Below are 27,668 nucleotides of genomic sequence, written 5' to 3'. Positions count from 1 at the left end.
AAACAATTCTTAAGTCATTGAATTAATTCACACTGCACTCAAGCACGCTCACACACACACACCCATGTACGCAAGCACAGAGTGAGAGAGAGCGAGAGAGAAGAGGGGCTCAGAAAGACAAAATAAAACCAAAACGTCCTAAACTGGTGAAGACTCATAGGCTGAAAAAAAGTGTTTTAACTTCTTTTATTCCCCAACCAGCTCCAAAGATTCCATTTGATTGACAGGTTGTTTGCAACAAGGTGTTGTAAACTCTCACTTCCTGCTGCTCCCTCGGAGGAAGTGAATGAGTGAACCTTTGACCTCTAATGACTCACTCAAGATCCTTCAAGAGACTGCACACAGAAACAAGAGATAGAAGGGCGTTCGAAAGACACCGGAGAAACTCTCCAGTGCTTACTGTAAGCATAGAGTTAAGTTCAGAAGAGATTATCTTTAATGTAGAGTTCTTCATACTGCTGTAAAAAAAATGAACAGGTGGGCAGTACCCTTGAAACAAATCAAAGCTTACGTATGAATCAAGAGAAGAGGAAGGCAGCTGCATCAGTGTGAGAGCACTTCTCCCCTAGGTGTCACTGTCCACCTGATTATTCCAACATGCAGGGCCTTCAAAAATGTGTATCTTATCATTAGGAGGCTTTTTATGTGCTTCAAAAGATCCAAGTTAAATCAAATGGTTCTGACTGGTATGATATTATATGGTATGGTATTGTAACCAATGAGAGGCAGTGCTTGGCCTAATAATCTTCTCCATATATAAACACTGCTTGAAAAAGGTCAAAATTGTTTGGAAGATCTGACCAAGGCAAGGCTGACCAAATTGTTCCCAAATAAAGACCCCTTATGTCCTCAATGTGAAGGTCAGCCCTATAGAACTACGTACATTTGTTCTGCTCCTGTGCCAGCCTTAACACATTTTGGACTCTTTGCAAATACATATGTAACGTGTTTCAAAAAGATATCACTCCCAATCCCATGAGTGCCTCTACACTCTTCTACCTAAAAGGAAAGATCATATAGTTATAGCATTTAGCTCCTTAATAGCCATGTGGCTCATACTTCTATCTTGAAAAGCACAAACAATTCCTAAATTCAAAAGACGGACCAGAGACACTGTCTACTTACTTGAAGGCTCTTTGCAAGACTTTAGGCACCTTTTTCTGAATTATAAGGTACCAAAAAGTACCAATGAGAAGGGGAGGAAACCTTAAATAACTCTAACCACTACAATGCTGCAACTGTTCTGTGTCTGTGTGTATTCTTGCCTGCAGTGTATCCGGCCAAAACATACATGATGACATGGTTAATTACAACAACAACAAAAACAATACAAAATGATTAGAAGAAGAAAAAAAATGTATCCTGGTTTCTTTAAACAGTTTAATCTATAACTAAGTGTGAATCTTTGCCGTGAAAATAAAAATGAAAAAAAGTCTATCCAGCATGCTGTAACTGACTCATCTACCCCGTCGCAGTGGGTTCAGGTGTTTAAAATCACTTTGATTTTCATTCCAGTGTGACAAGAACCGTCAGAGCACATCTACAGTGCTCATCGCATTTTCAGTTCAAGGACTTCCACTCAAAAACAGGCGTGACACATTCATTCATCAGCACTGCATTGAAGTGAAGAGTTGTTCCAATTGTATTCTCTGTTAGCCCTGTGTTATTTAGATTTATCATAATGATGATAAAGTTTATTTATCCTTTTAAAAACACACAGTTACAAAGTACTTCACATAATCACAGATTGAGGACAGTCGGACAAGCACACACACACATACATACTTAGATTATGGAACATAAACCATACATTCAAACAGAAACACAAACACCAGTCACATTCACAGTCAGACCTATAATAATGAGTGTTTAGCAGCTGTTTAAAAGAAACTACGGATTGGGCAGAGGAGATGTTATGCAGGAGACTGTTCCAGAGTTTAGGAGCTGCCTCTGCCAACGCTCGATCACCTCTGGTTTTAAAATAAGAGCGAGGAAGTGTTTACAGGCCCTGATCAGAACATTGGAGAAGGTGGCTGCTACAGGGAGGGAAAAGTAGGTGCCAGGCCATGCAGGGCTTTGTATTTAATAATCCACATTTTAAAAATCAACCCTGAAGTGAACTGGAAGAATTGGAGTGATAAGGGAATGACAACCTGTGTGTGTTAACAACCAAGCTGCTGCATTTTGTGCCAACCGTAGTCATGACATTGAGGACTAAGTGATGAACATAAAGAGAGACATGCAGTAATCTAAGTGGGAGAAGTTTAAGTTGTGTATTAAGAGTTCAATGTGTGTGGTTGTTAGAATAGGTTTGATTTTTTTGCAATTTTTCTTAAATGAAAGAAGCAGGATTCAACCAGTTCAGTGATGTGGCCCTTGAAGTTTAAACGTTTGTCAAAAACAACACTACGGTTCTTAGAGGAGGACTTGGTGTTGATGGAGAGGGGTCGGATTTAATGGCTGACCTCCTTGCTGAAATAGATCAGGGGCCAATACAAGGACCTCAGTTTTCTCCGGGTTGAGATGGAGGAAATTTGTATGGCTTCAACAAACAGAAGCTAGACAATCAAAGGGTGGTGAGGTTGTTGAGATCATTTGGTTTGAATGAAAAATAGAGCTGTGTATCGCCTGTGTGGCAGTGGTAGCAGGTGTTATTTGATGGTAAGCTGCTTTGACTCTTTTTAAAACTACTTTCTAATACAACAGCCATATAAATATGGATGATGATTTTTGTGTTTTTGATATGTCACATTACACTCACCACATCTGTGATTGAGAGCAGGTCTTAATGACACAAGGGACTGTTTTCTGGATTTAGGAACAACTTTTACTGCTGAAATGGTTTTGGGCTTTAAAAACAATACGCCCATTGAGAGATATCGCATGTTTTTCTTGTAATAATTAAGTTTGGTTGTCACACTTTGTCACACTTTGTTCCACCAAAGTTTCTGTTGTAAATTATTTGAAGAATAATTTTGTCATTTTTATATTATAAGACACGCGGGGATTAGACCTGCTTTCCCATTAACTAGCAGTTGGGTCTTTTTCGTACAACAAGGGAGTCCTAAAGTTGGGACTGGCACAACTTTTTCAGAAGTCTCCCCAAATTCTGCAAGCTATAGGAGCAACTTTTAGCCTTAGGATGGTTTATGAGTTAAGACCCTGACATATTGAGGCTGCCCCCTGACAAATGCTAAAATCTTTGGAACTAAACAGCCGAATTAATGTTTAAAATACTGCAAATTCCTGAACACAACGGATGAACTCTTGTATAATTTAATCTTTTTCATTATATGTCTCTTGTCTTTGACTAAGGGATGATTGAATTACTGTAAATATAAGAGGAGATGAAACAGTGATTTTCGATGTACAATATGAAAAAAATGTAATCACAGCCAAACCAAATATAAATCAGTGTCAGGCCTATTTGAGAATATGAGGTTTGTTGTCCTCAGTGGGAGGTATGCATCTATCAAAGCATGTCAACAAAGGTCATCACACGGGTTTATAAGAGAAATGCTCCATCACTGTAGAAGGAGGAGGAGGAGGAGGAGGACTTGGCTTGACTTTATGTTTGACCTTTTGGGGAAGGAGAACTAATCCTTGAATATAATAGACTGTAAGATATGGAAAATGACTGCGCTGTTATCTGTGTTACCGTGGAGACCATCAGCAGCACCCAGGGCTGCTGCAGCTGCCAACTTATTAAACATCACGTTTGTATAGAATGAAAAAATGCCTTTCATTGCCATAACTGGTCACCCTAAACACACTGCAGCACAATGCTTTAACACAGCACCTCTCTTCAGACTTTATAGCAGCTCTTTCTGATTGAATGTGTATTGAATCTTTTTGTGGAGCTTTTTGTGCTAGGACTAAAGTGTTTGTTTGTTTTCCATCAGCATGTTCTTTGATTCATTCAGTCACTTTAATTTATGCTTCTGTGTTTCATATAAGACACTGAAAATAAAGTTTTCATGTTTTCTTCTTTTGTTTAAAATGAGTTAAGATGTTTTGAAGAAATTATGAAATAGTTAAATCAAACCATCTTCACTGTTTTCTTTATTTAGAGAACACAATGTTTTATACAAACACAAAGTGCTATAAAAGGTAAAGACCATGTAATGAAATAAAAGTCAAATCAATCCCACTTGTCTTCTGCCTTTGAGTTTCAAACAAGTGTGGTTTATATAAGAAAACAACTCTAAACAGAACCAGTGGTTTAAAACCGCCTGCTCCCATTTTACTGAATATCCACCACATGAAAATACTATTCAAATATATTTTTCTCCCTGGATGGAGTCTGCTGCGCCTGTTTAACTCTTCTCCAGTAAAATCCAACATGAAAGCAAAAAGAAATATCACTACAAAGAACCGGAACCTCAGATGGCTCATGCAGATAACCTAAAAAGTAATAGGAGAAAAGAGCCCTCTTTATGCTCTTTAAATAAGACATGCACAAGCACAACATTAAACCTCTAAAGAACACAGCCAACACCATACGGCCTCCTCTTCCTCTATCTATGCATCTATCATTTGCACGGATCTGCTCCAGTAAATGATGCATTCCCTGCATTAGATCTATTTGTTGTGCACGTGTTGAAAAGGCGGCGATAATCTGGGGGAGAGAGATAAGAAATGCCATTTATTCCGCGGCACTTTGGAGCCTATTTCCCGGCCCGATCAGCCCCCTTTCTCCCCGACACCTCCAGCAGCTCGCAGATAACGATTAGGCTATTTATTATCTGCACAAAGAACAAAGATTAGCCAGCACCGATGAAAAATTACCCCGGGCTGGGTGATAATCACAACGACCCAAGGATCCTAGCAGCATTGGATTTCCCTTTCCAAGCACAACACGATCATTTAAATAGAAAACAATTATTTTAAAAGACAAAGAGCACAAAATGTCAAAACTAAACCAAATTAAAAAAAAAAGGGGCAACACAGACCAACATCTGATCAGAGTTATTTATATTTGCTTGAAACAAATAAAACATTTTATTCTGGTCTATTTTAATCAGTGACGTTTGAATTTTCTTTTTTTTTTTCTTTTTTAAATCTTTATTATTTGGCAAGGTAAATCATTTCTTTCAATGGCAGCTCTGTAATGAGATTCTCGGAGCTGCGACCTCTCTCTCCTGAGCTCGTGTGAGAGAAAAAAGAGCAGTTAAAAAGGGCGGATTGAATTAATGTCAAATCCTAAAATGGAAGTGGATGTTCTCTGCCGATAAGGTTTTTATCGGCACGCCAGATCAAAAGGGCTCACACTCAAAGCATGTGTATTTGCACATTATCATGCTGATGAGCTCTAATACTGACGCACTTGTCCCTCCGCTGTGCTCTGCTTTCTCCACTCTATAGAAGAGGGAGTTTATCCATTAATACCGCCTGAAAAGAAGCGTTTTCCCTGAATAAATAATGACATTCACTTCTATACATCAGAGTGTATTTTTTAAGATAAACTTGACTGTTTATCATTGACAGGAAGTAGGACCAATAAATACATTATCAAATAATTAGGCTATCGTATTTATTGTTTAAAATAGATAGATAGATAGATAGATAGATAGATAGATCCCTTTATTTATCTAAGTGACATTTGCACCTGCCCTACAAACATGCGGAGAGAAACAAGTGTTGGTACTTGATGCTCATTGATTTAAACTCATCTATCAAGTGAAGTTACACAGTTTTACAAAGAAAAATAGATCAAATGAGGGACTTAAATCATATTAGAGCGTGCCAAAACGTTTGTCTCCTCATACATATATTGCCAAATCACAACAAAACCTATCTCATGACACTTTACAAAAATGGCAGGAAACCAAAAGAGACAGAAACCCATTATTGGTGAACACCCCATCTCCCTTGACCAGTTGGGCCTTTCTTATCAGATAGGCCGATAGTTTTGCTGAAATGGATGACTTGGCTACTTGGCTGGATGGAGGATCAATTAAAAAAAAAAATCCAAAACTGACCTGTTGGATTGTGTAACACTCAGGCTTGAGGGAGAAACAAACACTATACGCAGCTGGAGCAAGATCTTCTTTTATTGTTTAACTGTTGAGAGAGTGTAAATAGTGTAAGATAAGAAGACTATGCGAAACCGCTTTGACTTGTTTTTGTGTGATGTAGCCTACTGTTAGGTCACTTACATGTTTGCAGAATTTCCTTAATCACAATATCTCAGTTTTGGAATTTTTCTTTATTGCAATCTATTCTTATCAAATCTGATCTCAAATAACCTTAGCTATTGTTTGCCACGCACTGCTTGTTGATATGTTCTTAGTAATCACAGCAGGGTTTGGGATGAAGGCCTACTAATGTATTATTAATGCTACCACAGTGTAAATATCACTTCCTTGAGTTCATCCGATGGGACTAGAAGACTCCCCCCCCCCCCCCCACACACACACACACTCTCTCTCTGTCCCTCTAAAAGTTCATGTCCTGATTCTATTTTCTTTTTTTCTCCACTGAGATGCACTGACGTCAGGAAACGGCGTCAAGCAGGCGGCAGAGCTGGCCGGCCGGGGCTGCACGCGCCTTCTCTCCAATTATTGTCTGTCAATCATGCTCGAGGGGGAGAAAGAGTGAGCGTGCGCGCGCGTGTGTGTGTGTGTGTGTGTGTGTGTGTGTGTGTGTGAGAGAGAGAGAGAGAGAGAGAGAGAGGGAGAGTTACATTTCTAGAATGCAGCCTGAACTTAAGCTATTAAACGACCAACAACAGACCAAGAATGAGTCCAAAAATACTCACAATAAATGACTGCAAAAAAAGCCTTTAGCCTAATAATTTGATGGTTAAATGATCTATAACAAAACATATCATCAGTGCAGCAGGTATTTTATTTCAACGTAATATTCTTATATCTGCACATTGATAATAGAACACGGATTAAAAAAAAAAATCTTAGATTTTTATTTGTATTTATTTATTCTATTTGGGACACTTTGGCACCTTAAAGACACGAACATACATTTTAGGATTAAAGTGTCCTGGGAGGGAATGAACTAATGTAAGAGTAAGTGGCTATACAAAAAGATGCAGTGACACGTGTTGCAGCTTCACTTCCTCTGTTACATCTTCAAATGAAATCCAGTGTAGCCAGATATATTTCTTAGATTATTAAAGTGGTGTGTGGTTGCAGGCTGGGCCAACTCATAGACTAATAAACTATAAATATGTTTTGAAAAAGCCAGTTCATTTTAAAATGATACTCCTCCTCAGGGGATATTACCATGGTAATAAAATATTAAATGACATAAAGTGGTCTACATCAAAGTCACAATAAGGCCTAAAGCAGACCCTCCACCTTCTCTGAATGAATATGACAGAAACATCGTAGTGACTCTGAGCTCTCTGGACCCGCCTCAGCAGAAACTGCTGTGTGATTGACTGAGAAGAAGCTTTCATCAAAGCTCCGCCCACCAGCTTGACAAGCCTGGCCCCGCGCTGTCACACACATTTATACGTGTTGCTGTAAGTCCCAGCGGACGGAGTTTACTCTGACAAACAGCAGCTGAAGACAGGAGAGGACCTGCTGCAGCCGAAAGGGACACAAGAATAGTTTTCCAAGGAGGAGTTGACCGAAACCTGTGGATAAAATAAAACCAACTAAGGTACGGTGTGCAAGGTTTGTTTTCCTGTATTCAGTGAAGTATTTTGTGCAATAAGACAAAGTGGGTTGTATAGGTGTAAAGAGAGTGATGTAGTAAAGTTAACTATCCATCGTGAAGCTATCTCGGTATAAAGACAAGTGATGTTAAGAAACAAAACACTATGGCTACAGCCTTTAAAACATTAACATGTGATGTTTGCTTGTTGCAGGTTTCCAGTGTTAAACTTCACGTACAGGCTCCAGGAAAAGAGAGGAATTTAATCAGAACGGGGAAAAAAAAGATAATAATTCTTCTACTGTAAATGGACAAAGTGAAGATATCATAAAGGACTCCACAGCCTCTCATTCGGTGTCCTCTGCTGGATATTTGCTCACTGTGAAGCACTGTAAAGCCCCACGCAGAGATGGATGTGGCGGCTGATCAGCCCCGCTGGATGCACCACCACGCCGTGCTAAACGGGCAGCACCCGGACTCACACCACCACGGCCTGGGTCACAACTACATGGAGCCTCAGGCGCAGCTGCTGCCTCCGGATGAGGTGGACGTTTTCTTTAATCACCTGGACTCGCAGGGAAACCCGTATTACCACAACTCCGCCCGGGCCAGGGTGTCCTACAGCCAAGCGCACGGTAAGATGGAGCTACCAACAGTGCAAACATTGATGAGAAATAAAAGTTATTCATGGAAAGTTTTTTTTTTTTTCATGAATAAAAACTGTCTACATAGTGAAGTTTTAAAAAAATATATTTTCTTCCAATAGAATTAAGATTTTAACAAAAAAAATCTATTTAACCCACTGAACGTGTCATTTTCTGCAGTTTAACACGTTGATAAAAAAAATGAGGTTTTCTCTGCACTTTTGTATAATTATATTAATTCCCTATTGAGTTTTTTTTTTTTTTTAATAATTTTGAGTTGTCCCTTTTATGAAAAAGAAAATAATCTTGAGATCGGAAAGAGTAGATAGGCCTAAAGGAAATTTGCACACATGCAAGGGACTCGGACTATTTTAATAGCACTTACTAACAAGTTCAGGAAATAGCAGATCGTTTTTTTCTTTTTGTAAATTAAGGTGACTTTCTTTACACATCAAGATCGGGAAAATGTAGCTATCGATGAATATAATGGTAGTTTTTGTTTTTTTTTGCATGCTACGAAACACCTCACATGTTAGGCCTATTGTAATAGCCACTTAATCTTTCTGTCTGTTTGTAATAATTATTCAATTTGTGGATTATTTTTCAGCGCGTCTGACGGGGACTCAGGTCTGCCGGCCTCAAATCCTCCACAGCCCGGGGATTTCATGGCTGGACGGAGGGAAAGCAGCCCTGTCAGGCCTCCACCACCACAACGCCTGGGCCGTCAGCCCCTTCAGCAAGCCAAGCCTGCATCACCCAGGCTCCGCGTCCCCCGCTGGCCTCTCTGCAGTCTACCCGTGCAGCAGCACCTCAAACACGGTCTCAGCCTCCTCGTTAACGCCGCCGTCCCACTCCAGCCCGTCTCTGTACACATTCCCGCCCACACCGCCAAAGGACGTATCACCGGACCCCGGTGCCACGTCTCCCTGCCTCAGCAGGATGGACGAGAAGGAATCTATCAAATACCAGGTGTCGTTAACGGATGGGATGAAGATGGAGGGCTCCTCTCCTCTGAGGAACGGCCTGGCTCACACCCCTTCCACCCACCACCCCATACCGACCTATCCCTACTCTCTCCAGGCGCACGAGTACGGCGGCAGTCTGTTTCACCCCGGCAGCCTGCTGGGAACTCCACCCAGCTTCATCTCCAAGAACAAGGGGAAGACACGCTCCTGCACCGGTGAGTCACCTGAAACACACCTCAGATCAGTCCCACAAACAGTAGCCTAAAGGAGGGGGGGGGGAGGATTACAAAAGATCGTATAGAAATATTCAGTCTATTTTTAAGTTAGCATATCATTTGTCTGCTGTTTAGTGAGCCGACTGGTGGCAGTAAAAACAAAACTTAAAAAACAACCAAAATAAAACAAATTCACATCAGGTGTAGTTAAGGGTAATGCTAAAATATCTTTATCTTATGTATGCATCATTTGGTAGTTCTTTTAGGGAATATTTTACAAAGATATAATAGTTATATATATTCCACCAATTTCAGATGATTTTATATCATTTGATACATGAACAAAAACAAAGACATAATAAAGTCATAATTAGGATTGAAATGGTTGAAGATTATAATCTAAAGATTTTTTTCCAAATAACTTAACTGTTAATTAAACATGACTAATTAAAGAATAGGCCTAAACTTGTTTTCTGTTTAAATAAAGAACATTTGACATTAAAGCCAAATATTTCAAGATGTTCTTTTCAGATAAGAAAAGTGTTTATAATATTGATTCACAGAGGGGAAATGTATGCACATACTGCCTGTCTGAATACTTAAATGGTAGTGTAAAAGTCATATGGTAATAGATGTGAATATGCTTATATTTCCAATGTAACCAGATTGATTTCTTATGACTTATTCTGCATTACAAAACCTGCCTTTTAAAGGCTGTAATTTGATCATTGTCACATTCAGGTGATATTTAGAAATGGCAACAGAAGAATAATGTATAAAAACAGTTCTATTTTTCAATGATGCTGTCTAAGGACACTCCTTAACAGCGCTTCAACAAAGATAAACGTTGATAATCCTTCTTTGTGCAGCATGACTCTGTAACAACGATGAACTGTGAACTGGATCAGGCCCAGAGTTGTGAAAGGAAGATCCGCAGGTGCACAGAGCCAAAACCTGAGCATTTAGGCTCCCAGTCTGGTCTCTGTTACATTAGACATTAATACCCTGTCCTGATTGTTATTTGATTAGAGCAGGGCGCTGCCAGCTGAAGTCTGGCTGTGTTTGACACGTTTATAATGTAGGGTGACCTATCTAACATAACATGAGTAACATATTTATTATTCAGTTAGACATTTTCTTCTCACAGTTACTGTTGTGACTCTACTGTGATTATATTATGAATACTTGGTTTAAAATGTGAAGAAATACTGGCCGGCATTATTTCATGTTTCCCTGATTGGTTGTTTGTTTGTTGGACATTCAGATCATTTATGTTTTTATATATTGCATTAAATTATTCTGCTTTTGTCAACTCTATCTATCATGCTGCTTTGAAGCTTTAACTGACGTTACATTTAATGATTGTAAATCTTTCTCTGCTGTTTCTGTCCTTCTGCTAGTGCATAACTATAACAAAGTTACTTTATACTTGCGGTTCATTTCTCTCCAAGGGTGAAAAGTTAACTCAAAAATGCATTTTATCTTAAACTGAATTTTGGAAATGCAATTACTAATCAAGCAATAAGTCCACACAAATACTGAGTCACGCACACATTAGTTACTCCATATAAGTGGCAGTAAAAGATGATAGTGACCCCTACACATGATCATTGGATTCAACAAATGTGCTCGATAGCCAAATGAAATAGAGATTTACAATTGAGCAATAGGTTTAAAATGAACTTCTCAAACACATCTCACAAAGTGTGTTGTTCTTCTTCAGAGGGCCGTGAGTGTGTGAACTGCGGAGCGACCTCTACCCCTCTATGGAGACGCGACAGCACGGGACACTATCTGTGCAACGCCTGCGGCCTGTACCACAAGATGAACGGCCAGAACAGACCGCTCATCAAACCCAAACGCAGACTGGTTAGTAACATCTGTGTGTTTGTGTGTTTGTGTGTGCTAATAAATCAAAAGAGAGTAAGGTGGAGGGATAGTGGGAGAAGGAACACAATTGCAGGAAAGTTATATTTTTCCAATCAGTTTCCAGGAATTGTGTTTGTCATTCACCTCTGGCTCATTCAGTTCAGCGTGTTAGCACAGAGGGACTATCTGAGTTGTTTCTGTTATCATTATTGCTGCTGCTTCTGATACTGTCATTGATAGCAGAGTAAGCACCGCATTACAGGGCTGTGCTCACACACAATTAGTTGATTGTGATTTTTTTTTTCTCAAATAAACTGAAGGTATTTATTTTACTATTCATTTTAAGGTGGATAGAAAATGTTCTGTCTATCTTTCTAAGCCCTTAAAAAGCTGTTTGTTTATGTGGGTTTGGGTTTCCTATCAGCTGGAACCACGCAGGGAGGTTTTTGTAGCACTTTGAAAGTGAATGTTTTGAAGACACAATGTTCAAAGGGCATACAGAGTCTGTGTGAAGGGACAGAGCAAATGTGGAGCTGTTTAAAGTCCCATGTCCCATGATGACCTGCTTCAAACATGAGTGATGCTGTGTGCAGTCAGGCCAATTTCATATCAGCTCATCTGAGAGCTCAAATCTGTAAACACTTCACCAATTGTGCAGCGACCAAGTTATGGGAGTGGACATTTTAAGGTGTGAGATATAATTGTAATTAATTACTAAAAACTAGTTATGTGTAGTTAAGTAAAATGCAGCAGGAAGCAGTCATGAAATGAAGTACAGCCTACAGACATAAGTAGAGTCAAACGACACTGCTCATTTCACAGCACCTTCATTTACAGAGACTGTTCTCTTTTGAAGGAAACATAAACGAATGCAGAGGGTGACGTGGGAAAGTGGGACGACAAACCAATAAAAAAAAAAATGTATTAAAGTAAAATCCACACTTCTCAAATGGAGGGACGTTTTACTCTAAAGCGGTAACCTATATCGGTCAATCAAGAAACAAATCGCGCTATGATATGGAATACAGTAAAAAGACCTATTGGTTGAAAATGATTAATACTACATAATCTGTTATTATTATTAAAAGACTTCCATAGATATCTAATTTAGAAAAAGGAATCACCTGATCAGTGATTCTGTTTTGACGCACGGGAGTTGCTCTCAGTTTTTGGGCGACGTCACTACGACAAACGGGTCGACATGTACTCGATGCCGACCTGCAAACACCTGTCTGCCTTAGCCTACACAAAATATACGATAACTATTTCGGCGTCTTTCTGCCATAATGTCACACTCAGCCATATATCAGACTATGTTCCGTACGCTTCGGTGGGCTCGGAGCTCGCTGCGTTGAGCAGCAGCTTCCAGTTGTTTCCTCTCCGGATGTGTGACCGGTCAAGATAAAGCAGCGGGGCCAGCGCCTGTTTCCTGCTGCGGACTCCTGACTACAGGCTCCGAGCTCGAACACAGTGGTCAAGCTTTCAGTGCGTGACAGAGAAAGTACTGAGCGAACATTAAAACGACGATAGGGAAAGTTATGAGCGCTGATGTATGACCTCACAGGAGAAATATGGGCACAGTGAGTTAGGCTATAAATAATAATTTGAATATCTCAAAAATTAAAAACTGTTTTGTCAGATGAAACTTGGATAAGGAGATTCTGGATGCAGATGGATGTGTTATTTCTGTGGTGAAAAGTATGAAAAGTATGAAATGGTCAAGTGTAAAGAATCCATCTGAATTGTCATGCCTCATGAGTTTGAACAAGTTTAGATCAGAGCTTTAAGCGCTGAATAAATACTTAAGATCAATGTATGACTGTTTGAATTCTGTTATCAAAATAGTGAAGAGATTCCCCCATGAAATTGAACACATATGTATGTTAAACAATAGTGATAACTGATGTTTTAAGTCATGTTTCAAGAAGAACATGACCAAAGATAACTTGATAAATGATTGAAGATTTATTATTATGCACTGTTAGTACTGCAAAAATAAACAGCTGTAAAATGTCAAAATGAGTTTAAGTGACCTGCCATGCAGCTATTTAGAATCGTCATCTCTTACTTTATGAAATGTATTTCCAAGTTGATTCTTAAAGCCTTATTCATATTTCTCCACAGTCTGCTGCCAGACGAGCAGGCACCTGTTGTGCTAACTGTCAGACGACCACCACCACGCTCTGGAGGCGCAATGCAAACGGAGACCCTGTGTGCAATGCCTGCGGCCTCTACTACAAACTGCATAATGTAAGTGTCTGCTGATCGCCAGGTATAGGGCCTGCACAAAGCAGGCAGGGTCAGGTAGACGGGAAGCAAAGTCAGGAAGGTTACACTGATTGTTGAGGGATAAGTGAGGGAGAGAGGGAGAGAAGGAGAGAGAGAGAGACTGTTGGACCGGTTGGTGTTATCTTTCTTTGTGTTTTTTGTTTCCATTGGAGGCACAATCTCCTTGAGAGTCACAAAGGTGGAACTGATATAAGAGTGGAGTACTTCAGAATAAGTATAAAGATTGGATTCCGTCTTCACGCTATTCAGTGTTTATTGTTTATCACTCAAGTCACAAATGACTTATGATGCATACTTTAAAGGATGAATCTGATGGTTGATTCTATTTCTTTTATTTGTATAAAGAAGAAAACCAGTAACCATGAATGTTCTCATGAGCTAGTATTGTATGTGTAGCCTAAGCCTGATTTGCTCTCTTATGTTGACCTCCACAAATGTTTTGGAAAAAAAAATTTTTTTTCATTCGGCCATGTTTAACATTCCACCTAAAAATAGTCTCTGGGTAAAAAGCCGGAGACGTAAAGAATAACAAAATAAATGATGTTAATCTTTTTACTTCTGTTAGCCATATGGAGACATAAGTATTGAATTCAGTCTGTTGGATAACCATTTCCTCTACTTGGTTTGATATTTTTCTCTCAACTTTTAGCTGATCACTAACACCCACGTTTCCCCCCTCTACACAGGTGAACCGGCCGCTGACAATGAAAAAAGAGGGAATACAGACGCGCAACCGAAAAATGTCCAACAAATCCAAAAAGAACAAGCGGTGCAGCGACAGCTACGAGGAGTTTTCAAAAAGCCTGCATGACAAGAGCTCTCCCTTCAGCGCAGCCTCTCTGGCCGGACACATGTCAATGGGCCACCTGCCGCCTTTCAGCCACACAGGACACATGCTCCCTACGCCCACCCCGCTACACCCGTCCTTTGGGCACCCGCACCACTCTAACATGGTTACGGCCATGGGCTGAGAGGGAGAGGAGGGGAGAGAGGTTAACAAATAAGAACGCTGGAGAACTTTCTCCTGATTGAGAACAGATGCATTATGGAAGGAAAGGACCAGTTTACTCCTGATCTATAGGTACATATTTTGTTGGACGAAGACCGAAAGAGATGTTCTCCTTCTTGTCAGTCAGCCATACACACGTAAAGCAAAGTTTTACACCACTGAAGTGTGGTTCAGTATGTGCCCAACAGGTTTATAATAAACTGTGAATACTGTAAATATGCGAGTCTGATGGGGACGTCTCAGACTGAGAAACCCCTTCACAACTTTGAATATTAAATATGCTGGATTTTTTTTTTTCTTTTTGCTTATGGACAACTTTTTCCACAAAGAAACAAGCGAGCAAGAAAGGTTTATGATTCTAAATTTGATTTGACTGTTTATTATAATTATTGTTATTATTATAATTATTGTTATTAAGATAATTTATTTTCACTGCCTTGTTTTTCTGTGGCTATATCCCTTGAGTCATATTACGGATACTGTTACAACAGTTATGATTATATATTTCTAGCTGAAGCGCTTTCTCTGAGCTGGTCAACATTTATACTCATAAGAAATAAAGAGATCAAGTTCACTATCACATCTTCTCCTTCTATTCAATATCCAGTATTTAATATATATATGTCTTCATAAAAACAACAGATGCAGGAAATGATATGGCTAACTAAGCTTTCCTCCTTATTAATGGTACCATGTTAAACCTGAGAAACATAGGTGTGTATGTGTTATAAATGTCCCTTTTCATTAATGCACATTTAGATAAAAGATTCATACAATTAAAAGATATGATGTCAGTCACTCCTCTTTTTTCCCCTGTCCAGTCATAATAACCATCTAAAGTTCATCTTCTGTGCATTAAATGTTCTGTTGCTTTATATGCATCTATGTTTATCTCTTGAGCTACACATTAAAGGGACACGTACACATTCTTAGAGACACGTATGTGCTTTCTTGCCAAGACTTTAGTAATCCCCTTGCTATTTAGAATGGTATCTTAGCTTAGCATAAAGACTGAAAACAGGGGGGAAACAACAAGCATTCTTCTATCCATTTACGAAATCCATTGACAGTCACCGATAACTTCCATCCCATAAATGTCCCAGAAGGTTCTGCGCCAGGCAAAGTCACACATATATTTCTCTAAATCAAACTCTGCCATTTTCACACAAGCATTACCGTTGCTAATGGTGCTCTATGGAAAGAATCAGGCTAGCTGCTTCCTGTCTTTGTGCTAACCTAAATTAACTGGTTAGCTTCATATCAACATACAGACCCGAAAATGATATCTAGCTTCATATTTTAAAATTAAAAATGGACTAGTCCTTATTTTTGGAACGTCAGCCACACATTTGCAAATAAAATGTTTGTAGCTAAACAAAGGAAAATCACTCATGAGCTACAGGTAGGCTGTTGCCAGGTTCTCAGTAGCTCACCCAAGAGGTTTATAGACAGTGTCCAAAAAGGATAGGCCTGTCAGCTGTCAATAAAAAGGTGAATCCCCTGTCTAGTTTTTCAGCAGCTGAATTTAACCATCACAGCAATGTCACAGCAACTTTGATCATCAGATCCAAATGGTTACGCTGTATGCTAGCTGAGCTAAAGCGAGGCGTTCAGTGCAATAAGCAAGTCAGTTTAGCCAGATTTATAATGGAAAACAAAGTTGGCCATGCCTAGAAAAAGCAAAAAAACTTAACATTTCCACTGGACAGAAAGAGGGAGACTTTTTTGCGAATAGGACGGACAAGTGTGTTTGCCTCATCTACGGTACCAGCCTTACTTTCAGTTAGCTAAAGAAGCAATGCGCAGCCCCATGCTCAAGCCCACAGTAACTGCACCAAACTTCTCTGCAGATTGCACAAATACACAGAAAAAATCCAACCAGTAGTCATTAAACCAACAAAGATGCCAAACACGGCATCAGAGCTATCATTTAGAGTGTCCTTCCAAACACATAGCAAAACACAAGAAGCCATTGGGGAAGTAACGGGAAAGCTGGAGCAGGCCATGACAAGGTGCAAGTTGGTGGACTGAGGTGATACTGCCCAGTTTTCTTTATTTGTTTGGATGGTGTTGGTGTCGTCTTTATTTGGCTTTATGTACCTTATGAAGCAGCTTTTTCATGAGTGTCATGAAATGTAAATTCAGAACTGAAGGACTGAAAGCAACAATATGGAGGAATTTGATTTGGTAAGCTTTGGTGTCCATGGAAGGTCTCTAAGTTCACTGCTGACCCAATAGACAACGTCCTTTTGTTGACAATCAGAGGGTGGTGAAGGAAGTGTTCCAATCGAATAGTGCTACCCACACAAATGTGGTACCATGCGGCTCTGTGTAGTACAGGGAGCATAATTTGATAATACAACTTGCTTCTCTCTTCCTTACAATGAAAATGTAGTGAATAGTGTTTTTTTTAAAGTGATTCTGTACTGGGATTTTATAGGGGATAATTGTCCATCGAGATACACTTCCCCTGAACCCAAACTTGCTCCTATACTCTGATAATACATCAATGGAGTAAGTAGTGAATTAATATAAAGTTATAGGATACACATAAGTCTCTGCACATCTTCACACCGGAAAAGACGTGAGAAGCCAAAGAACCATTTTGACTGACGAAGTCCAATATTTACTTTAGTCTGGCTTCTAGCTGGATCATTCTCTCTTCTCGTCTTAGCTTCATTCACCACTGTCTCTTAGCCAAAGCCATTGTATCAAACGGGCTAAATGGCTTCTTTTTAGCTGGAGGCCGTACGCACTTCTCAGGAGAGAACTGCGGCCCGCTGCCAAAGTTTCAAAGTGCTGAAAGCAGGCGACTGGGGACCTCTGCGGTAGAGGATAGACACCATTCTCCCTGTTGAAAGTTATCATAGTATTAGGTCGACTTTGAAAGTACACAAGTTATAAATTGTTGCTTTAACTACATTGGGTGATCTTCCTACACCTCTCTTCTGAACACCAATCAGGGTGACATAATCAATATGTTGGATATAAAAGGGGTATTAATGGAGGTGATACACTGATACGAGAATACAGAATATAAGTTTAATAATGCTTACTTCAGACTTTGATGTGAAATCAAGATGCTGGACATGTGAACTTGACACATTGACATTTGAAACACAGATACATTTGACATAGTGTGCTAGTGATGTAACTTTAAGATGTTCTGATGTGAGCCTTGGGTATTGACATTTTTCATGTAAACACGTGTATTTTTGTGTAGATACATCATATGAATAAAAGTAAGCAATGTGATGTAAGTATATCTGTGAGCCACTTTCATTTTGTTTGGAGTAGATTTATTTGACCTGTCATATAAAGTTGAAAATGTGGGTCATTGGATACCCCTTCTCGACAATAAAGAAATGTAGCAATGATGACTAAAAATAATTATTTCACTTCAGGGTCTACAAACATTTTTAGACCCTATTATTAAATCTTTTATGTATTGAAAAAAGTTGTTGTTGTTGTATTTTTTTAAAGTTTATTGTCTGACCAGGGCATAGAGGGGCTTTTGTAACACTCCTGATAACACGCCTATCCTCTTCATTCAGGACAGGCTTTGCAGTAATTCTCTTCATCACAGTATAAGTGCATTAACATAACCGCTGTAACCTTTGTTGACACGAAGCACCTCTTTCTAATAAACAGGTCACTTCACAGAGAGCAGCAGATTAGAGCTGAGACAGAAACTGAGCAGGCTGAGCCATATGTTCCCACAATTACTCAATCAGTTGCATCTGCTCATTAGATAATACTCTTATGAAATTGGCCTTCTCATTCTCAGGTGGTCACATGATACCAGCACAGTAGTGATATAAGCCATTACCTTTTAATACTTTTAATATCTAATATCACTGCTGACCATGTTAGACATGATTGGATTTCCGAAAATGATTTTCCTCAGAACTTTAAAATAAGTAATAAATCAGAGTGAAGCTAACACCTGCTTTAGGGTCAAAGACGCATTACCATTGTGTAGCAGAGCAGTTCAAAATCTTCTGAAGCAATCTCTACTAATAAAACACTTACACTTTCTATCTCAAATGTGTTCTATCTCAAGCAGAAAAAGGGTTATAAATGTTTATTTTCATACTAGCATGAAAGGATGGGAACCAAAAACAAGGTGCATGGTAAAAATAAAACAAATGCAACATAGTTTTGGGAAGAGATCAGCTGTTATTAGGAGTACAAATATGAAAAACAGGCCTAAAAATAAAGGCTCTTATGTGAGAACGGCTCCAAAATACAAGTGAATGAAAAGCCATGGAAGACCGGTACATCGACAATGTCTATTTGCAGGGTCCAGAACTTTGTGCACAACCCTGCTATTATGTAATGCTCAGAGTTCAGTAAAAGATTCTTCAGAAATACTGTCAGTGTTCCAGTCTCGTCTTCTGATTTGAGCTGCTTAGAAATCCGAAGCTGATGTCTCTATACCTCGAGGCTCCACCTGTGAGTCTTACATGACTGAAGTTAAGGGTCAACTCAAGTGCAGCATGCAGCCTCCTCTCAAGTCTTTCCTGACCTTTAACCTTGGAAGCACTTACTATGCCAGTCTTTAACCCCCCTCCCACCCCACGCCTCTTTGAAATGTCACATCCTGGCTGAAAATATGAGCAGAAGGATACTTTCCTCATAAAGAGGAGATAAAGCACAGACAAGGAATAAGCATAAAGTCCTCTTGAGGTTTAGGAGTTTGGGAACTGGGTGGGCATCTTAAATCAGCTCCAACCTTTGCAAGACCATTTGCTTTTCTACAAAGCACAATTAAGGGAATCAAAAACATGGCCAGAAGTAAGTTCAGACGAGCAGGTTAGAGATGGTGATAAAGGAGATGAAAGACTTAAGGAGCAGAGGTCCACCTCAATAATCACATAAAGAGGAGGGGTTGAGAAGAAGGAGAACAAAAATAGATACATTAGTCAGGTTAATGTTAATTTAATGGTGACGTACTGTAGATACAAGTCAAACTGTCATTAAAATAGTCAACTGCAGGAATTGTACGTGCATATAAATACATATAACTGCCCATCACAAATCCATTGTAAAAAAAGGTTGACGTATTGTACAACACTTTGGGAGCATAGCGACACCTACATTACTTTTTGACCCCAATAACTAAAACAAAATCCTCCTCAAACCTGTCCCCGGGGTAACCAAGAGACAAATAAACCTGAGATGCAGTCATTTTATTTTAAACACCATGCTCCCACACGGCTTACTGTAAAAGGGCCAGGGGATGTTTGGCGTGTCCATTCTGCACCAATGAGTCTCTGCTGCAATCTGGGACAAGCTGCAGAGAGACCTGGGTTTGATACACAGAGGTGTTGTCTCTGCTCGTATCTCAAGGGGGAAGAAAGAGAGGGCTACTATCGGCCATCCTGAGAACATGCCATCAGCATCAGCTGCATCCAAACGGAGAAATGAACAACACGTCACTAACAGAACTTTCATATTCTCAGTGACGCAATGACATACTCTCACTGAGGCCATACATGAGTTTTATACTGACATTTATGGATGAAGATACGACATATCATGAAGGTTTTCAAGAAACATAAGAGAATCTAATAGCAGACCGTGAATCGTGAACAAAACAAATCAGGATAGGCATAATAATAGCTGAAAGTTAGGAGGATAAATCACAACAAAAAGGAGTAATCAGGATGTATGCATCCCTGTGTTACAGACTGGATAAGGAATACAAACACTGAATGGGCACACACACTGTATTCTGCAGAACAGGTAGAACATGCTGACACACAGCGCATTCCCCATGCAAACTAGGACACCCCTCAACCACCCGATCCACAACTGACAAGTCCTTTTCAAATTGCTTTTCTTCTCCCTTCTGAGGCGGACAAATTCATCCCTCTTGTCTCCAAACAATCAGCTCTTTTCTTTGGTCGGATGCTCCAATAAAAAAAGGAGGGAGGGTCCAGCAGAGAGCGGGGGACAAATACGTCTACCCCACAGAGCTACTCTGTAGCACCAGGCTAACGTCCTGTGTGTTAGGGCCCCTGGGACTGGGCGTCTGGGCCCCCCCTATCTTATAACACGTTTGACAAAAGGCCCAGGGCTCAGCCCTTAGGAAATCTGAGAGGAGGGGTATCTAGGCCGGGAGCGCAGTACAGAAAAAAGAAGGGACAAAAAAACCTCAGGTACATTGCACCCATACTGGCCCATATACTGTATGTCTGTAAAGACTGAGTATGATTTAAAATTACTAACTGGACCTGTTACAAATGACCACAAACTGCCTAAGATTTGAGAGAGTTTTCAGCCAAATATGCATCTTCATTGAATTCTCTTAGCTGATTATCAAGTCAGTAAAGTTTATTTATATAGCACCTTTTAAGAACAGACGTTACAAAGTGCTTCTCAATAAAGCCGTCAATGAATTATTGGAGAAGAAGAAACTTAGAGCTAACTAAACAAAAACAGTAGTCAAAACTAAAACTAAAATAAAGTCTGTGATCTGATATGTCATAGGGTTTCTTTGTTCTTGTTATTCCATTCATTATTTCAGGATGATAACTCATTGAAGCCCAACCTCAGCACCTGTCAGTCATAATCTAATGACTACAACGTTCTACAACTGTTTAGTTTGATGCACAATATATGTATATATTCATCTTCAAATGATAGATGGAGAAGCACCTCCAATCTAACAGTCCTTTCATTTTGTGCTACTGTAAAATATGTTGAGGGACGGCAGAGAGGAACATTTGCTTACTGTTATTATGTTGTGTATCTATTGTCTGAAGAGATGTGACAGATAAACCACAATGTGAAGTTGGCACATGCACACAGTTACCTGATCGTCTCTAGACACCATTGTTCCCTCCAGTTATATTATTTCCCAAATTCATTGCACCAATGAATTTGGGTAAATAGTATATAAAATGGTTTCACCAGATTTAGAGTGTCGCTCATTTTTTAAAATCTGTAGTCCCACATAAAACCCCACGCAACAAAGCACACCTGATATAAAATGTTAAAAACATTATTTAAATCTTAACTTTTACTCCAGTGCCACAAAATTGCCACTTATCCAGTTTGCCACACCCAATAGAAACATTTTCCTTTGGTGTCAACTCGACATCAGTTCAGTGTTTTGTTCCTAAAAGAAATCAGTGTCCATGTGACAGCCATGAGCAGGGATGCTTGAGAGACTGTGGATAATTATTGCTTGGGGTTTATTCTGAAGACCAGAGCTTATGCTGTTAAGGTTGTCTCTCCGCTGACCTTCTAATGACCAGCAGAGCTACAACAGTTCAGACCGGAGGCCCCTTCTTTTCCTAGTAACACATTATTGGAAAGACCAAGTCAAAAAAAGAAACATGCACTAACGAAAGCGCACCGCAAAATAACAATCGGAAAAGAGAAGACCTGATGAAAGATGGACAGGGAGAAGCTGTGACAGGAATAAGAGCGTGTTTATGAGAGAAGGAGGAAGACCTCTGGGCTTGTGTTTGTTGACTCAAGTGATCAGGTTGTCTTGAGCAGAGCTGAACAGCATTAGAGCCTCAGTTTTGAACCCAGCCACAGCACACAGCTCACATGTTGCAACTCCAGTAATTTTTTTTTATATAGTTCTAACCTCCCCCTTTGCAGATCCCAGCTCTGATATCTCACTCAGCTTGCTGGAAATGACGGCAGTCAAAACTGATAATGAGCTAAATATGCAAAACCGGACATGCATGCACACACACGCGCGCACACACGTACACACAAAAATACACGATAATGCATAAATCCAGTAACTTTGAAGACCTTCATGGTAAAAGTGTTGTGATGTGTCATATGTGCTGCTATATCCTTTTTCTTCTTCTTTCTCACATCTATACTTCTTCTCTAAACATTTTTTTTATTTCAACTGATTGCCTTTTTGACGAGTGGACCTCTTATCAGCCTCCACCATCAAGCTGCTTTTCATTTCCTCTCCTTTTATTGCTTTTCCTTTTTTTTTTTCTAATTTGTGTTGCGCGCTTCTTTAACCCTTCCTCCACTCGCTCAGCACCTGTGTGTCTGATATTGACTGACCTATTTATACTGTTAATTTCTTACTTTTTATGAAAGTAAAATTCTACCCTTTATTTAAAACGAATATATATTTAGAACGAAACACAACTTTCACACACTTAGGTGGGGCAAGGGATGAAAACAGGCCAATAGAAACTGGAGACATGGTTGTGAGTGATGAGAGAAAAAGAGGTGGCCAAAAGAAAAAGAAAAGAAGGACAGTGACAGACATGATCCGCTTCCCATGTTGCGTCTGCTTCTTAACACAGCAGACCCCTCCTCCCTCCCACTAACCCACTACCACCCACTGTAACCATTTCCACACGGCCTCACACAGCTTCTTCACATCTTTAATTTCACTCCCTTTGTTGCCGTGGCCGCAACACCCTACTGTATTGTTGTATTGTCCTTTATACAGCTCCAGTATAAAGAGGCTGTTTTGTCACCTGCAGAAGAGCCATTTTATGTGCACAGAAATCTCTGCAGCAAATGCAGCTGCTGCAACTGAATGAGCTCGTACACAATGTGAGTTTCCCAAACAGTTTAACCCTGGGTGCCATTGAGCTACTCATGTGCAGGCCTGTAAACATAAACACAAACGCATACACAGACACAGGGCAGGATGACAATTAAGGGATGAATCACAGAATGCTGAATTTTCTTAAGATGTTATTTTCAGTGAAGAGCAGAGCTTGACATATCAGTCACATAACCCTATCCTTAAAACTGTGTCAGTAAACAACTATATCAAGAAGTCAACTTGATCATTGTTTTGTTATATAATGGCAATGATAGAAAAACTAGATAGTATTGGAAAATGCAAATACAAATGTGTGGAAACTCTTGCAAATACTTCATATTTGTAAGTTACGTCAATTAAGGAAGGACATTGCTGCATAATCCTTTGTTGTAAGTTAGGGGCCTTTATAAGCGAATTCTAGGAGACAGGTTTGGAGCGGGATGAGAATTGGAGGACATTAGCTACTGAAACATACAAGTATGAGGAAATTCACATTCCTCTGTATTCAAACTCTTCTTGGGGGTTTGTTCTCCTGACCTGCTGATGAGAGAGCCAGACAGCATATGAGCAACCTCTCTGCACGGCTAGAGATGGGTGGGGGTTAGCAGACTGGTTTTAGTACAATGTTTTTACTATGTTGCTGGCAGACCTTGTCCATTGTGAGAGACCTGGAGTCAATGTGGGCCTAAGCTTAGCCAGTTACATCACTTTGACCTTAACAAGCATAGACTCTCACAATTTCATAAACTTATTAAACCATACACTGATCACAAATCCGTTATAAAATAAAACAAGTGTATAATGTGAACACAGAAGCTCATTCTGAGATTTTCACACATTCACCTCAAGTGTACAGAGTGAAAGAAAATCCGTCCGTCTCCTCTAGACTGGTTCTATTGTGAAGTAAATATGATCAATCTGCTCACTTACACCCTCTCATTGTGCTTTTTATTGTCATTTAGGAAATGACTTCCTTCATGAACCACTGCCGCAGGACACATATGAGGACAATGGTGCTCAGATTGCCGTGACAACACTGCCGAGGAACTGCGGCACAATCGCTGTGGATTGAGTGACACTGTGAGGTTATTAGTCCATGTTCTGAAACCTCACCCTGCTGCTCACCTTCCCCACTCATCTCCAGCGAGAAGTTGCAACTTGTACTTTTTTGTTCTTCGGTTACGCCTCCATCACTGTGGGTGCCTCAGACACCCTGTAAACTAATGTTAGTGTACTTTTAGTCACAGTGTGTCCTGCTTTTCATTTCAAATCACATTAAAATCAATTCACATTTATTATAGCTGGATAAAAGTGTGCAAGTCTTATCAAAAACAGAAAGTAACCTTTGTGGAACTATGCCAACTATTCTTTAAGTTTTTCATGTTATTAAGATTCAACAATTCCTGTTTATCTCATATTCACTCATTGATGAGTAGGGGAATGGCAACATTTGAACAGTGGGAAAGGTATAGCATTGTAGCCGGCAGCTGCTGATTTTGACATTTAGAGTGGAGTCAGTTGCCACCCGAGGACTCACATCGTAATTTAGGTTGAAGCTCTGTTTTTGTTCTCGAGCTCCAGAAGGGAATAAATGGCTTAATTTTGTTAATTATTTCTGCAAACAGAATCCAAAACTGTAAAGATAAAAGAAAAAGAAAACAATGAGCTGAAAGAAAGAAAAAAAAGGCCTCTATAAAGCTCAGGGGGAAACAGTGAAGTGGGCCACTAATTTTCTGTGGGTTCATCATAATGAAAGACCACTTTCACATCTCACATTATCATTTGATCCTCCCGAACTATAGAACCATTGATTACAGCAGCTTAACGTTAAAGAGCAGTATGGATAATCTGACACAGCCCCATCTTTTACAGTGATGCGTATATTATAACAGTATTCTTTTTGTCAGGACGATAACCTTTGAGATGTCTTTTTGAGAACTGTGAGCGCCTTGTGTATGTGAGTGTCATGACTTTACTTCACCCGTTCAACTTTAGTTCTCCTTCTCCACCAGCCTTGTTGGTTCTTGTGCATGGACTCCATTGTGTGAGAAAGCAGTACACATACAGTATATCACATTCAAAGACACACTCACCTACAGATGGCAACAGGACTACTGAGGATGTGTGTGTGTGTGTGTGTGTGTGTGTGTGTGTGACTATGTGTGTATGTGTATGTGTTCAGGGGGATCATGGTTCCGCAAATTTCTATAACAGGAAACCAGGCTGGAGTCAGCCCACACACCAAGGATGCTGGAAGGTTGGAGGCCCCAACCGTGGGAGAGACCGGAGAGGTAGGAGGAAGTCGCTCGGGTAACGGCGTGTTCACTTCTACAAGCAAGAAATTAAGATTTACAAAATAAAACGCTGAACAGGGCTTTGATTCCAGTGCAGCCAATAGATGGAGTGACATAACTGACAGGACACCCACATTCTCTATTAGCACCTCAGACCACCTCATCTATCTCTCACCCTGCTGATCCCCTGATGACAAACCAGTGAGCGAGAGAGAGAGAGAGAGAGAGAGAGAGAGAGACATCAATGCCTACACAGAACGCATGTTGCGAAGAAAGGTTTTTCTGCCTCCATGCACCAGGACACCTACCTCTACCCCACGAGATCAGACACACAGACTTCTATGAAGACGCCAATAAATTAAGAAATGGTCCAAAGTAAAGCGTGTTGAACATCGATTGTTACAAATCGAATGTTACAGCTGACAGGCCCTCACCAAACGTTGCACATGGAGACAAAGAAACGTCTATTTGTGAGTGTGTGTGTGGTTTCTTTTTTTTTTATTTCGAAGAAAGTATGTGTGACTGTTTAGAAATTGTGTGTGTGTGTGTGTGTGTGTGTGTGTGTGTTGTTCAGATTAATACTCCATTGTGAATGGAGAGAGGGAGGGCAGCAGGGGATCATGTGACAAGAGTCAGACTGAACCCCGGCGCCTACACGCTTCTCAGGGGTCATGCAGGGGTCGTCATGTGGCTACTGTGCCCGCTGCCAAATATACAAACACACAAACGCATGCACGCCACACACACACACACACACACACACACACACACACACACACACACACACACACACACACACACACACACACACACAAAGCATAAGTGTGCACAGAGACACAAGAAGCAAGAACTTATCAAACATTTAGAGACATTAATACAAAAATGAAATCTATCATACCTTTCTTTCTGACTAGTCTGTTTTTTATGTAAACAACAGTTTTTCTGTTATTTTTTGTCCTTTTAAGGAAAACCTATTCACACACACATTAATACCCTTTCTATCCTCTCATGGCCAAGTCGTTCTTCCTCCCACCTCCTTCTTGTCCCAGGTCATGTAACATGAACGTCCCATGTTCTGTCCTTTCTGCATACTTAACGCAGCCATTAGTGACTTCAGCTCGGTCCAGACGAAGCAACGAGCAGATCATGGGAAGGAGACACTAGGGAGAAGATGGAGGAAGAGCGAGACCGGGGTAAAATATTTTCTATACTGTAAAAAGAGACATTATTTAAAAAGAGAGGAGAGAGCAGCAGGGAGGAGCTGGATCAAGTTCCAATGTGTTTTCATGTTCTCTCTCCATTACAGTAATGTGCCGAGGCCACTTAACTAATGCTTAGAGGCACTGTGATACCCGTAATAAACAGCATTACACAATGAATGAGCGTATGAGGGTCACTGAGAAATGTACACTGTGTATACTTAACCTCCCCTCTCCTCTTCCACTCTCATAACACACACAGTAAGATGACTAACTTCATTATGCTCCCAATTCCTCTTAGTGAGCGCTGCGAATTGAAACCTAATTACCACACCAGAGCCAAATTAAAAGCTTTTCCTCTCAATGGCTGCAATCCATCTCTTGACAAATGAACAGCGCCGCCACTTCCACTGTGTTAATGCGTGCTCTTGCTTTCTCAACACACACACACACACACACACACACACACACACACACACACACACACACACACACACACACACACACACACACACACACACACACACACACACACACACACTTCATTCATGCCAGCACACTTCCTTTCAGATAACAGCAAAGCAACAGCTTTGATACGAGCAGTGCATTATCACTACGTTATTATGTATACGATCATCAATCACATTTCTAGATATCAGGATAGGACACAGATGTGCAACATGCTTGTTGTTGTACAGACTTTGTGTAATCATTTGTAAAACTTCCTTCAGACACCTCAATAACAAATGACATTTTTCATTCTAAAGCCAAGTTGATGTTTTCTTTACCCATCCTTCTTTTATTTTGAGTCATCCTCTTCTGCTCTGTTTTGTCTTTCTTTCACTGAATCCCAATTCCTGCATTCATCCAGCACTTATACAACTAGCTCAACTTTTTGTATAAACTAATGATATAGAAGCCATTCAGAAATCTGCGACCAATCTATGTTCAACTAGTTTTTAATGGAGGATGTTTTGTATAATAGCAGCTGGATCTAAAATGCTGAATTACATTCATTC

The 27,668-nt window shown here is 40.0% G+C and overlaps 1 protein-coding gene across 1 annotated transcript; it reads left to right on the top strand.

The window, feature by feature from the left end:
* The first annotated feature begins 7,465 nt into the window (after window positions 1–7,465).
* Window positions 7,466–15,188, top strand: gata2b (GATA binding protein 2b). The gene is made up of 6 exons (XM_020646800.3): window positions 7,466–7,623; window positions 7,832–8,252; window positions 8,869–9,441; window positions 11,165–11,310; window positions 13,435–13,560; window positions 14,286–15,188. Exons 2-6 carry the CDS (start codon window positions 8,027–8,029, stop codon window positions 14,568–14,570), a joined length of 1,356 nt encoding a protein of 451 aa, XP_020502456.1. The 5' UTR covers window positions 7,466–7,623; window positions 7,832–8,026; the 3' UTR covers window positions 14,571–15,188.
* The last annotated feature ends 12,480 nt before the right edge of the window (window positions 15,189–27,668 follow it).

This window comes from Labrus bergylta, chromosome 5, assembly GCF_963930695.1.
Source record: "Labrus bergylta chromosome 5, fLabBer1.1, whole genome shotgun sequence".
Lineage (NCBI taxonomy): Eukaryota > Metazoa > Chordata > Actinopteri > Labriformes > Labridae > Labrus > Labrus bergylta.
The sequence above is the reverse complement of the archived record's forward strand: the minus strand, read 5'-3'. Positions and strand labels throughout refer to the sequence as shown.